We start from the raw sequence: 12,985 nt of genomic DNA on the forward strand, positions 1-12,985 counted from the left end.
TCTTGAGGGGGGGGTGCAAATCGAAAAGTTTGTACCCGGGCGCCGGGAAGGGTCGCTACGCCTCTGTTGCACATTATAAATAGGCCTAGACTAGTCTTATATCTGGATGCCAGCAGTTTTCCCCCCACCCCCTGAAGAGATGCCTGAAAGAGACTTTGCTTCTTATCACTTGATATATCAAGTGCTCCATGGGACAAGAAGATTTAGTAAAGTTGTAATTTGTTTATCATGCCCAGGGGCGTAGCGAGGGGGGCGGGGGTGCGGACCGCACCGAGTAACACCATTTAAGGGGGTGACACCAAGGCAAAAAAATAGCAAAATATATAGAGAAAAACTTGAGGAGGGGGTGCAAATCGAAAGTTTGAGGAAGGGGTGTGCAAATCGAAAATTTGAAAGTTTGTCCCAGGGAAGGGTCGCTACGCCTCTGGGGGGTTGACACCATTAAGTGCCGCACCGGGTGACACCCGACCTCGCTACGCCACTGATCATGCCCTATAGGTAAATCAGGTATACAGCAGTGTTGTGGACATGGTTGCCTTACAAACTACCTCCGTCTACTTGGTAACCTGTTGAGTCCTTAACCTGCTTGTCACATTGCTGAAAAAATGTAAAAAAACTTGATACTTGTACAGATTGTACATCAAAAGATGTGTACTTGACCAAAAACCTGTGCAGCAACATATGGCCTCCATCATAAGTGTCAAAAGAGTCATTTCAAAATTGCAAATTGATGACTTTCAGACTTTTTATTGAAATAAGTTATAAAAACCTCAAAAAAATATTGTTATGTAGCAAACATCAGGTCACATTAGATAGGTTAGGTGTGGGTGAGGGGTGTCACATTTATTTCTTTAGATGAGGGGGGAGTGAACAGTTAAACAATAGGCCCTATGATTAAGATAAAAATGCACAATTTATCTTGTGCCAAGGGTATCTTTCAGACATTTTTGTCTTTTCTCATATGTGTTTCTTCTATCTTTGATAGAAAATAATGTGATAAAAAAAAACAGACAGTTTGTTTATGTGATTACTCGTATTGTTTTATTGTCTATATAGTTCAAAAACTATGTATATACAAGTAGACCAAAACTAAAGATATTTCAAAAGTGATATAACAAAAGATTATATGTGCTTGCTGCCTTGATCTTTAAAACAAGTGATCGAATATCAAACTAAGAGTAATATATTGTTCACTATTGTGCACAATTATAAAACAGAAGCTTCAAAATAACTGTGAAGAATATTTTTCCCAACAATCAGAACTGAAAATATAAATGTTTACAATGATGAACTATAAATAAAACACAACAAGAACTTGGCAAATACATGTGCAATACATAGGTGCAAAAAATAAAATCCTTATTTGTAAAACAATACTTTTGTTTACAAATGTTTTAAAAGCTAAAGTAAAGTATATATATGGTATTAGGCATTTTTGACCTACAGTGGTTATATATAACTAGTAAATAAAAACTTAAAGGCTAAACATTCTTGTAAAAGCTAGTTTAGAAGATGTAAACAGTTGTATGCCTATATGAGCTACAATGAACACTGTTATATATGAACAGTAATTGAAAACTTAAAGGCTAAACATGTTTGTAAAAGCTAGTACAAAATATATATACAATTTTTTCTAATCATATTTTTATGGTTATGATAAAAGCCTATTAGAAATGTAAAGCTTATGTTATTTAATTTTTTTAAACATCGCTGAGTTTAATCTTTTTAACTTAAAGAATGGCACAGAGAGTTTGAGATGAGTTTTCCTGGCTCTTTAAAAAAATTATGTCATCACTTGAGTAATTAAATTTCTGGTCTTTGTAGCTATCTGTGCTTTCAGAGTCCTCCACAAACAAGGGTAAACTTTTACTTAACATTTCTGATGACACTGGCTTGGATCTAGTATTGGATAATATATCATTTCTGTTCAGTTTTCTGAGCATTCTCCTGCCATATTTGTGACTAACACCAACATCAATATCCTCTAGGTTATTATACCTTGAGGACAGAGAACTATTTATCTTAAACTTGTTTAGCCTGCTCGATAGTAGAACATTAGTTGCCTTAGTCTGATGATCATATTCATCATTTTGTTCATCGATTCGTATGGGTAGATACTTTATTTTCTCATGTTGATAGAATTTCGTATTCATTGTATGAGCTCCATACAAAATCCATGGTTTCAATATTGGTTTACGGATCCCATCGTTTCTACTCAAGGTTTGTTTGAAGACCTTAAGAGAGGATACATTCTGGCTCAGTTCATTCTTATCCTTGTTTAACCCTGATGATGTTTGAACGTCCTCTAATAGATCTGTTCTGTTTTGTTGCATCTCAGAATTTTTTCTCTTATTCTCGTCAACTTGTAAAGTCACAGGAGTCCATCTATTGATAGATTGTACTTTAGTACTGCTGATACTTCTATTAGTGTTCTTTGTGTCTTCAGGAGACCATGCATTATTTGAGTTTACTTCAGTAGTGCTGTTCTTTGCCCTTGCAATATTTTGCATAGATACAATGTCCTCAGTGATATTAGATCTCATTGATGTCTGATGTTTTTTAAATGGCAATTTTGAAGAATTGGTGGGTGTGTTTTTCCTTTGTGTTAAATTATCCTGTGTGTCTATAGAATGTATGTATTTATTGCTTCCTTGTGTGAGCACATTAGAAGCTGAATTAATATCATCATTATTAACAAGGTTAGATCGTTTTTGCCTGGATTCCTGAATTTCAGACTTTTTTATACTTGCAGCAGGTTTAGATTTCAAAGCAGATCTAGAATGAATAATTCTAGCTTTTGTTGTGTTTTCATTATTTCCTACAAACTTTTTATCTCTTTTGAATCTCATGGATGCCTTGTTAATGACATGTTTGCTTTTAGCTTTTTTTGATACAATATTGGATGCTTTTCTGTTTTTGACAGTTATTGATTTTTCTTTTGGAGTTGTAGCTGATTTCTCATTATTAGTGTGTTTCTTGATTGGTGTTTCAAGAACAAGTGATCTTCTTTGCTCATTTTTCAAAGAAAGGGGCAATAACCTCTTGCTTTTTCTATTGATTTTCTTTGAATTGAGAACAGAAAATGATTTCTGTTTGTTTTTCTTATTCTGAACAGTTTTCCGTGTATTGCTTTGTGATATATTATTTGTATTTTCTTTGGTATTGTTTGTATTTTTAGTAACATGGGGTGAAATATGTGATGTTACTGAAAGAGATAGCTGCTCAAAACTTTTTGACAAATTTCTTTTAATCATTTTGTTACCTAAATCTGTAGCTTCATTTGCTAGTATATCTGGTGATGGGGTCTTTAAGAATTGGACAATGCCTCGAGTTTTAATGACTGGGACTGTTGCTGGCGTTGTTGGTGAGTTCTGCTTATTTTTTATCTTAAGTATTTGATATCTTTCTGATCTGGATCTTGATGTTACTGGTGATGATGAGACATTTCTTGATGAAACTTGCTTTCTTCTAGGTAAGGTTATTTTTTTATGAAATTTTGAACATTTTTGGTCTTTATAATTTTGAATAGTTCTATCATTTAAAGGTGTTGAAGGATTCTTCTTGACGCTAGAGGTAGGTCTTTCTCTGTTAGCTGTGTTCAAGCGTACTTGAGATTTGCTCATGAGTTGTGGCAGATGTGTGGCAGACTTCGTATTTCTCGGCAAAGTTTTTCTGGTGCTCGGTCTAGCAGAAAGTACTTTTTTACTTGGTGTTTTTTGGGGTGCTTTAACAGTACTAACTGGATAATCTTCTTCAACTTGAAATATTTCTTTTTGATGTGTGTTGTCAACAGAAACATGTTGCATTTTACTGCTAGTTAAATGAGATTTTTTACTTTTCTTAAGAAATTTTCCTGTAGCTCTTTTCACTGATAAGATGTTCTGATATTGCTTCCCTTTTATATCAACATCCACCACTGTGTTTAGCTTTTTCTTCTCCCTTGGTGTCTTCTTCGCTTTATTTGTATATGGTGTTTTATTCACTTCAACACTTATCTCAGGAATATTGTGTACATCTGGGTCTTTTGTAAACACTTCATTGTTTATTGTATTTCTTGTAGGTGTTTTGGTGCTTTCTCCCAAGTCTTTGACGCCTGATTCAAAATAATCTGTTTCTCTCCTGATCCCATTTGTTATTAATTCCCCTGTCCGTGTGTCATATACAGTGATGGCAAAAAGACCAAGGGCATTCATTTTTTCTTCTTTTGTAACTGATCGCTTCTTTGAATCAATATTCTCAATAGAAATTTGGCTATCATTTTTGAGTTGCTTTGCTCTATCTAATATGTCAGATGAGCTTGCATTTGAAGAATTTTTGTTAAAGTTGGAATTCAATATTTTGTTTTTTCTTACTTTTGCATTTTTTACACTATTAGTGTTAGGTTTTCTGTTTGATGTTTTATTAAAATTGATTGTTAAATAACGTGATTTTGAAATTTTAGACTCTGCCCTTGTTTTCTTTTTCTTTTCCAATGTAGGTTCATCTTCCTTTGACCTAGCCATTAAAATACTAGGTATTTTATGGTTTGAACTGTTTCTCGAGGAACTATTGTGAATTGTAACTATAGTCCTATTGTTTCTTTCAGGTACTGGACTCACACTTGTATTATCTGATCCCTTACTTATACTTGATGATGGAATTGTTCTCTCTTGAATTACACTTTGACTTTGACCAAGTCTACTGGACATTCTTTGTCTTTTTCTTGGAATTGGTTCTGACATTTTACTGTTCTCTGGGCTTTTTCTCTTCATGGCTGGAGTTGATTGCCTTGATTTTAACTTATTTTCTAGTCTTATATTAATTAATTCATTATTATCTAAACTTGAAACACTTTTTAAAGGTGGACTTTTGAAATTGGCTTTATGCTCAGTGTTTGACATTTCAGACCATGATTTTCCTCTCACCGTATTTGTTTTTATTTTACGTTGATATGTTTTCTTCTTTCTAGCTTTGGTTGTATTAGTTAAGCTTTGTCTTTTTCCATGTTCTGAATCATAGCTAGGTTTTTTACTAGAAATTGGTGTTGCGCTTGTATTTCTATGACTAGCTTTTAGTTTTAATTTGGTGTGTGGACTAAGTTTTGAAACCACTGGTTGTTGTTTCTTGATGTCTTCAATGATCTTCTTAGTATGGTTAGAGTGTGAAACAACTAACACTGGTATTGATGTACCTCTTCTTGTCTTAGCTTTACCATCACCTAAAGGAGACACTGTTATCTTATTATTAGACACAGATATTTTTCTTTTAGATCTTGAAGAAGACTCTGTATTCATAAAATCGAATTCACTAGTAGATGTATTTGTTAATGACTGTGGTGATTTTGCTATAGCTTGTTGAGGCCTTATAGTGTTTTTATTAGCCAATAATGAAGCTCCTTGCTGTTTGACAGTTGATTTGTTGTATTGAGTTTCAAAGCTTTTTCTATGCCTGAGTTTTCTGGTGCTACTTTTTTCCTTAGGTTTTTTAGCATCTGTAGAATTTAATTGCAGCTGAATCGTGGATGGCTCAGGTGATGATTTCTGAGCATAATTTTGAGAACTGGTTTCATTTAGTTGAACACTTGACAGACTTTTTCTTAGATTTGGGCTATTACTAGTCATTACAGCATTATTGCTTTTGTTTCTCAATCTTGTTTTCTTATTAATAATTTTGTTGCTTAATTTTATTTTTTCATGCTGTAGTGTTTCTCTAGTTTGTTCAGATAATCCACTCGCTGTTAATGATTGGGCCAGATCTGTTGTCTTTTTTAGTATATTTTTATCCTGTCTATGTTGGTCATCTATAATTGGAATTGTATTTGCTTGGTTGCTGTTTGTACTCAAAATACTAACAGGAAAAGAAATCTCCTCTTTGTTTTTCATCCCAAATCTACTTGACTGTCTTTGTAATGTATCATTATTGATTGTTAAATCACAATCTTTATTTCCTTTTTGTTTTTTTCCTGTCCTTGATGCAATGGTTCTATTACCAGTCTCTTGTATATCAGTATCAATTTCTTTTTGTTTACTAATAACACTCCTGATAATCCCATGGGATAGGTCTTTGCCATTTATGCTAGTTGGTGTTTCTGGTAAAATAGTATTTACTTTAGTGTCCACAGATTTTTGAATAGAAACAGAAACACTTTTTGGTTTAAGCTTTGACTTCAAAGTTGTTTCATTTGTAATTGGTGAGACATGTAATGTCTCTTTCGTATTACTTCTGGTATTATTTTTAAACTGCTTTGGTTGCATAATGGAAGGTTTTAAGAAACTCTGAGCTGTAAATTCTGATTCAGTATTTTTACTGCTACCAGTAACACTTGTAATGTCACCCAGTCCATCTTTCATGGATGATCTTTTCAATAAATTCTTTTCTGTTGTTTCTACATTTTGCTTTATTTCTGAGTCCTTTTTTTTAGCTTCAGAGTTCTTTCCTGATACAAGCTCTTGATGATTTTGGCCGTCTGTATGGGCTGTGTCGTTCATATTTGAAAAGATCTGATTATCTTTTGCAGTTACTTCAATGCCAGTAGATCTAGATCTAGTTTTGGTTGGTGTTGATTTGGACTGCCATAGTTCTATCGATTTGTTTATTTGTGTTGAAGATCTAGATCTAGATCTATTCGTTTCTTCTGACTTACTTGAATCTATGTATTGTTTATTAGAGTTTACTTCCTTTATTTTGGTAGAAAGATTTTTTGTAGGGGATTTTGAATGACTCCTAACTACCTGTAATTGATTATCATTAAATTGTATGTCACCTGCATTTTCTGGCGAATAATGCGACTCAACATCCTCATAAAAGTTGCTTGACCTTGGACCAATTTTTGTTGCCACTATAATAGATACAGCATTTTCTTTAGCTCGTTTTGCACGCTTTCCTGGCAATAACATTGCGCTTGTAGTTTTTGAATGAAACTTGCCAAAAGTATCGGTCTTATTTGCCAGCTGGTAATGTTTTCTTACATTTTCCGGAGATATTGTAATCAACGAGGTATTATTTTTTCCAAGTTTCTTCCTTTCTTTGGCTTTGAGTAGTTTGCGTAAGTTAGCTTCACTTATAGTTTCTAGATTGAAAGATGATCTTTTCGCGTGTTTTGTTTTAGCTTTATCCCTTTTCATGGACATTTTAAATTCTCTCGCTGTTTCACTTCTAGTGACTATTTTCCTTGGTGTTTTTGTAACGGCGGGCATTTTCGAGGGAGGTTTAAATAGATATTCTGATGTTATTTCACTTCTTGGGCTTCAGTTATTGTCTAAATTACGCAAATATTGTACTCTACTTGATTTCTGTAATCAGCATCTTTTTAAATCCTAGTGATTTGTAAAGGTGATTCCCTCGACTTGTGCAAGTTCTGGGGAATAAAATAACATTAAACTTCGTCAGATTTTGTTTATAACAACAAGCGACTTTCTCTTTAATACTGTGTGTGTTAAAATAATTTAAGAAAACAATCGAATGGCGGCTTATTAAAAGTGATCAAAACATTTGATTTATTTTAAATAATTTATCCTATAATTCAATGTAAATATACCGCAAGTAAACTAAATTTTTAGTACAAAGTTGCTTGAGATTTATAAACAAAGACCAAATACATTTTCGGCTATTTATAATTGATGGATATAATTTTACGCGTAAATATTACTATTCGATGTCTCTTCAAGGTGTCGTCCACAAATGACGTCAATGCTCCGGGTGGTCGGAAATTTGTGACGACGGGTAAGGAGTAACGAAGTGTGGCATCACAATTTTGAAATTCAAATGTTATTTCTACACATAAGTTTTTTTAATGCGTAAAATGTAGCCTTAATTCCTAACCTTGGTCGGGATTTGCTAATATTCTTAGAATTCAATAGAGACAATATTGTTTTCGATTAAAACAATCTAGTTCAGGTAAATTTCGTTATATCCACATGTAAGGGGAAACAACACAGTATTTTAGAAATAGATCGCAATTTTTTATTTTAAAAAGGGAATAAAATCAGAGTACTTTTTAAGAATTTTTTTTTTTACTAAAAATGTGGGATTGTAGGATGGCTACTGGTAATGAATCTTTTTTTTTTAACCTCCAATAATTTCGAAGTGTTAGAATTACAACCAGAACAGTTTGTTTAAATACTTAGTATATATGCACATTTTTAATTTTTAAAAAGTAAAATTAACTAAATATACAAATATATGGCTCCATAGTCTCATAGACCATTGGATGATTGCGCATTGGAAATCCAAGCTTACAGTCCGGGTGGTAAGATGAGAAGAGCCCATGTATCAGGCTTCATCTCTCCACACAGCTGATGGACCCAAGGGACGACGTTACCTGTACAGCTTGGAATCAGCCACGTGCCGAAAGGTAACCAGTGTAGGTAATACTATCTCCATATTTTCTTCCATGCATCTCTTCGGGGAGAAGAGCCCCCCTCCCCCCTCCGAAGAAAGTGTACCCCCCCCCCCCCCCCCCGAAAGAAATGGAATTTATATAGAAAATAAGAAAATATATACTTTTAACAGTGTCCCGCCCTCCCCCGAAAACTTTAGTCCGCCCCTACACCGAAAATTTCAAGTGCCCCCCCCCCCCCCCCCGGAGAAAAAAGGCTGGAAGAAACACTGACTATCTCCTAAAGTTTTCTCTCCTAGATGGGCTGCTGTCCCCATCTGACGAGCTCCATCTGCCCGAGGGTTCGAACTCACGAGCTATCATATAAACCAGATGTAAAAAAAATAATTCTACAGAAATAAATTTTTTTAAATATATCTGAAAAAAAAATTTCTTTCTGTAAAAAACTTTCGACTCAATGTAAACATCTTTTTGTCCTTTTAAAAAAAAACCTTTATTATCCTACAAGTACAACTCATACTATTTGCTAAAGACCAGCAAAAGTGGAAAGAGCTTTAAGCGGCGGCCCAATGCCTTGTGCAAAAAAAGGAAACGATGATGATATATAAATATATAGGTTATATGTATATATATATATATATATATATATATATATATATATGTATGTATATGTATATATATATTATGCTGAACTACAGAGACATTAGACTAGCTACAGGTAATTCAACAAGATCTCTGATACTGTCCCATTTCTTATCTCGAACCGTGCTTGCAGTATTGTGCAGTCAAGTTATGTCGAAGTCCCTACTCAGAGGTAGAAAAGTAAACACAGAGAGTGACATCATCACGAGGTGGGGGTGGGGTGGTATTTCGGTTTGGTTTATCTGATGTTTATGAAATCATGTTGGTTAGGGGTATTTAGCCTTTAATGCTAAAAAGTTCCCAGTACGTTTGGCTTCTTTCTAAAGCACCTACAAAAACGTTGGATCTTTAAACGATACATTGGAGTCTGCAGTGTACCATTGCCTACATCCTGTATTCCGCGCTCATGTTTGAACAATGGGCGTTGTTTGGCCATTCCTAAAATAGCATCCTTTTAAAGGGGTAAATCGGTTAAAGCTTATTTTTAACCATGTCATTAAATGGTCGCGTGCGTTATATGCTTAGAATCGCTGCTTAACTTGCATTTATATATTAATATATTGAACTTGTCTAGTATTTTTTCAATTGCATTTTTAGGTTTGAATCTACCATCATATTAAGAGTTTGAAGATATTCAATAAAACAATGACTAAACACCAAAAGATTGGCACTATGGACGGTTTGGTCGGGAGCCAAACTACTCGACAGCTAACCCGAAAGTCTCGAGTTCGGATCTGGGACTAGCGTCTACGGGCGTCCATGAGTCTACCCGGCTCTGAGGGTACCTGATAAATGTAAGAAATGCAAAAGTGGCTAGGCATAGTATTGGCATTTTATATGCCTTTCCTTGATCACAGAGACCATCTCGACCGAAAAGTTAACTAAAAGAATGGCATTAGAACATGAATAAAGTGGGGGGGGGGGGGGTTTATGCTTATCTGTGGCTCGGGCCTAAATAACGATGTTTGAACGATATATTGTCCTTAGTTTAAAAACAAGTCCTAAGCTTCAGGCGCGTAGCTAATGAACTACTGATGGAAAACGCAAAACGTACTCCCCCACCCCCAATACTAAAGATCATCATCATCATAATGTCTTGTTCGTGCCCAAGGCACATTGGGCAGATGAAGTAGAGTGCATCTGCTTCAGAGACCTCGGCATATGAAGGGAGCAAACGCTACATATTTGAACCCTTTAAAAAACAGACATAGACTGAAATATAGTATCGATCTTAGATTTTAGTCTAGAGTATTCTGGTAGGGAATACGTTTTAATTATGTGTGTTTTTCTGGGGTCAGGCTTTAAATTGATCATCTCCATCTGACAGATTGTTACTCCAGTTAAAACAGTCTTTACTTTCAGACATTTTTGTCTGAGAAGTGGGGGGGGGGGGGACACACTCATGAAACTTTTGGGGGAGAGCGGAATTAAATTTCCGTGGATTGGGTGACACTATTAAAAGCAGGCTACAAATTCCAATATAAATGCCTGAAAGAAACTCTGGCTACCCCCCTCCCCCTTTCAAACCCATCTTCAACAAATTTTATCTATTACTGCCTCAATGCAAACTCAGAAAATAAAAGTTTGAAATAATTTTAAATACTGTTCTTATTATCTTTTAACATTGACAAAGGCATTAGAAATTTATAAAATTGTTTTACCTTATTTCTTTTATTATAAAAATGTAAAAAAAAAACCTCGTTTCTTACCTGCAGATTTTTTTTCTTATTTTCCTTTAGTCAGTAACAATCCACTGCCGGAAATTAAATCCTCCAACTTCAATGATAAAAAGTCAACACAGATGGTTATACAAGTTTAAAAGTGTTAAGCTTTAATCACATCATGCTTTCAGGGCCATTCAAATCCAAGTGATAGCATCATTCTGCCACACAAAAACGCGCCTCTCTCGGCTTCCGCCGTTACGTCATACTAAAACAAGTGTTTGGTTACCACCCATATGAGTAGGCTATTCCACCGAGAATTGTACGAGTGAATCCTTCGTTCGTCACCATGAGCTAGAAATAGCCGCACACCAGTGCAGAATGGTGTTTTATCGCGCTCTTTACCTAACCGTTAAATATGGAAATCATTATCCGCTAGCCTACGCACGTCATCAGTTAATCTAATGTTAAATATTAGCAAAAAAATCTAAACCGCGAAAGTTATACAGTACTAAAAAAAAATTCCTGCTCAGGCAATAGAAAAAAAAAGTACATTTCATACTTTGGTCCCCATTACAAATATATTCTTTCTTTATGGGATTCCCAAATTTTTTAACATTAGACCCACCTCCCCGCAATACTAGTCATTTTTTCTTTCTGTTTTAACAACTGATTTTATACCGCTCATGTTTGCTCTGGTGTTTCATGTGATGCGTCCCGTGCTGGCGTTATTTGAGCAGCATCTGGCTGTACTCGATGATTTCGTGACTTTCACCCGTTACAAAAGATTCTCGGCTTAATCGTTGACATCCTGGAAATATTTGAAAGTGGTTATGCAAGGGATTAGTAGAGACTATGCTTGCGTTATATTATTCTGCTATAGTAGCCTACATTTTAACCAACTTTATTTGAGTACATGATATTTTTTTCATAATCCACTTAAACCTGTAGAACGCATATGAAGTATAACCAATGTTTCTTTCAGGCAAACCCTAGAGTACGTCCACCGCATCCTCGTCTCCGGACGTAATAGAAAAAATATTGAACTCGTATAGAAAATATGAAATACTAGCCGACCCGCGGCGTATCATACGCCACTATTTAGTTTTTTTATTTTCTACTTTTCAGTAATTCATAATTTGTCAATTCGACAGTACCAATGCTGCCACTGAAAATATTTCCTTTTATACACTATCAGTAGCTCGTTAAGGACGATACCCCCCCCCCCTCCTTTCCCCAACCCCTACCCCCACCCCACCCCGTGAAAGCAAACTCCTCTTAGTTACCTCCCCTAAGTTTAAAATCGTTTCAAACTACATTATCTGCCCCTAATAGCCGTCACTAAACCCGGCTCTACGATTGTAAACATTTAGCGTGAACCACAGCTCACCAGACCATGTAGGGGTGGGGGTGGTAGGGAGCGCGCTTACAGCTAGGTCTTTTCTATAGTATCCAAGAAAAGAATTATATATATAGATGTATGTAGGGCTACTTGAACCATTGTCCACGAAAGTTAAAAAAGCCCCATCCCACCCCACCGACTCCCATCCCCAGAGAAAGATGCCTGATAGAAACCCTGAGTATGACAGCTAAGTGTAAGTTAAATCTATAACTAGAATGGTACTTGTAAAAACTTTTCGAGCGTAGTGTTTTACCAGTGTCACTGACATACTCCAAACCCTGGTCATGAGCATAACCCTAACATGAGCTGTTACTGTTATGTAAATCATTGTGCAATATTGTGTGGTGCGGGTTAGTGTATGTGTAGAGAAATGTTACGTTAATGCTACATAAAGATTCCTGGGTAGATGAAGCAGAGTTCATATGTCTCTGTGACCTCAGCATATGAAGGGATAATGCGGTCAGCACTATGCCCAGCCGCCTTTACTTTCTCTAACGTGAATTAGATACCCATCAGAGCTCGGATTCGAACTCAAGACTTCGTGATAGCATCTAGTGCTCTACCGCTAGATGACGCCGCCCCATGTTACATAACCCAGTCATTATTTGTTCCTTCATTCCTTTCTACACTACATAGGATCGTGCTACTACACTACCAATGCTCTGGTTTACATAAACCATTAAATAAAACTTAATTTAATGATTAGTTAAAATAAATATTTTAAGCTATTTAATTTGAATCACTATCCTGTCTCTAAAGATCTCATTAATACAACCACAGGCTTTAAATGCTCTCCCCTTATTTCGTGATTTGCTCATTGTTTACATTCAGCTCTGAGTCATCGCCCATTGACATTTGGGCCACAGATGTAGGGCAGGTAAGAATAGCCTAGTAGTGGGCGTGGCATTTAAAAAACGAATATTGCCTTCCCCTTCCACATTTTATTCTTAACTGTAAATGGTA

General features: G+C 35.5%; 1 protein-coding gene across 1 annotated transcript; it reads right to left on the bottom strand.

Annotated features, from left to right (window-relative positions):
- Window positions 1-1,467: 1,467 nt before the first annotated feature.
- On the bottom strand, window positions 1,468-10,861 carry LOC131958011 (putative uncharacterized protein DDB_G0293878). The gene is made up of 2 exons (XM_059322889.1): window positions 10,669-10,861; window positions 1,468-7,336 (listed from the first exon to the last, which is right to left on the bottom strand). Exon 2 carries the CDS (start codon window positions 7,173-7,175, stop codon window positions 1,731-1,733), a length of 5,445 nt encoding a protein of 1,814 aa, XP_059178872.1. The 5' UTR covers window positions 7,176-7,336; window positions 10,669-10,861; the 3' UTR covers window positions 1,468-1,730.
- Between the last annotated feature and the right edge of the window lie 2,124 nt (window positions 10,862-12,985).

This window comes from Physella acuta, unplaced genomic scaffold, assembly GCF_028476545.2.
Source record: "Physella acuta isolate Inbredline_101_S28 unplaced genomic scaffold, ASM2847654v3 ptg001283l, whole genome shotgun sequence".
Lineage (NCBI taxonomy): Eukaryota > Metazoa > Mollusca > Gastropoda > Physidae > Physella > Physella acuta.

What these genes read in the sequence shown, in the direction of transcription:
- LOC131958011 (XM_059322889.1), bottom strand. Translation starts at nt 7,175, where the DNA reads ATGCCCGCCGTTACAAAAACACCAAGGAAAATAGTCACTAGAAGTGAA.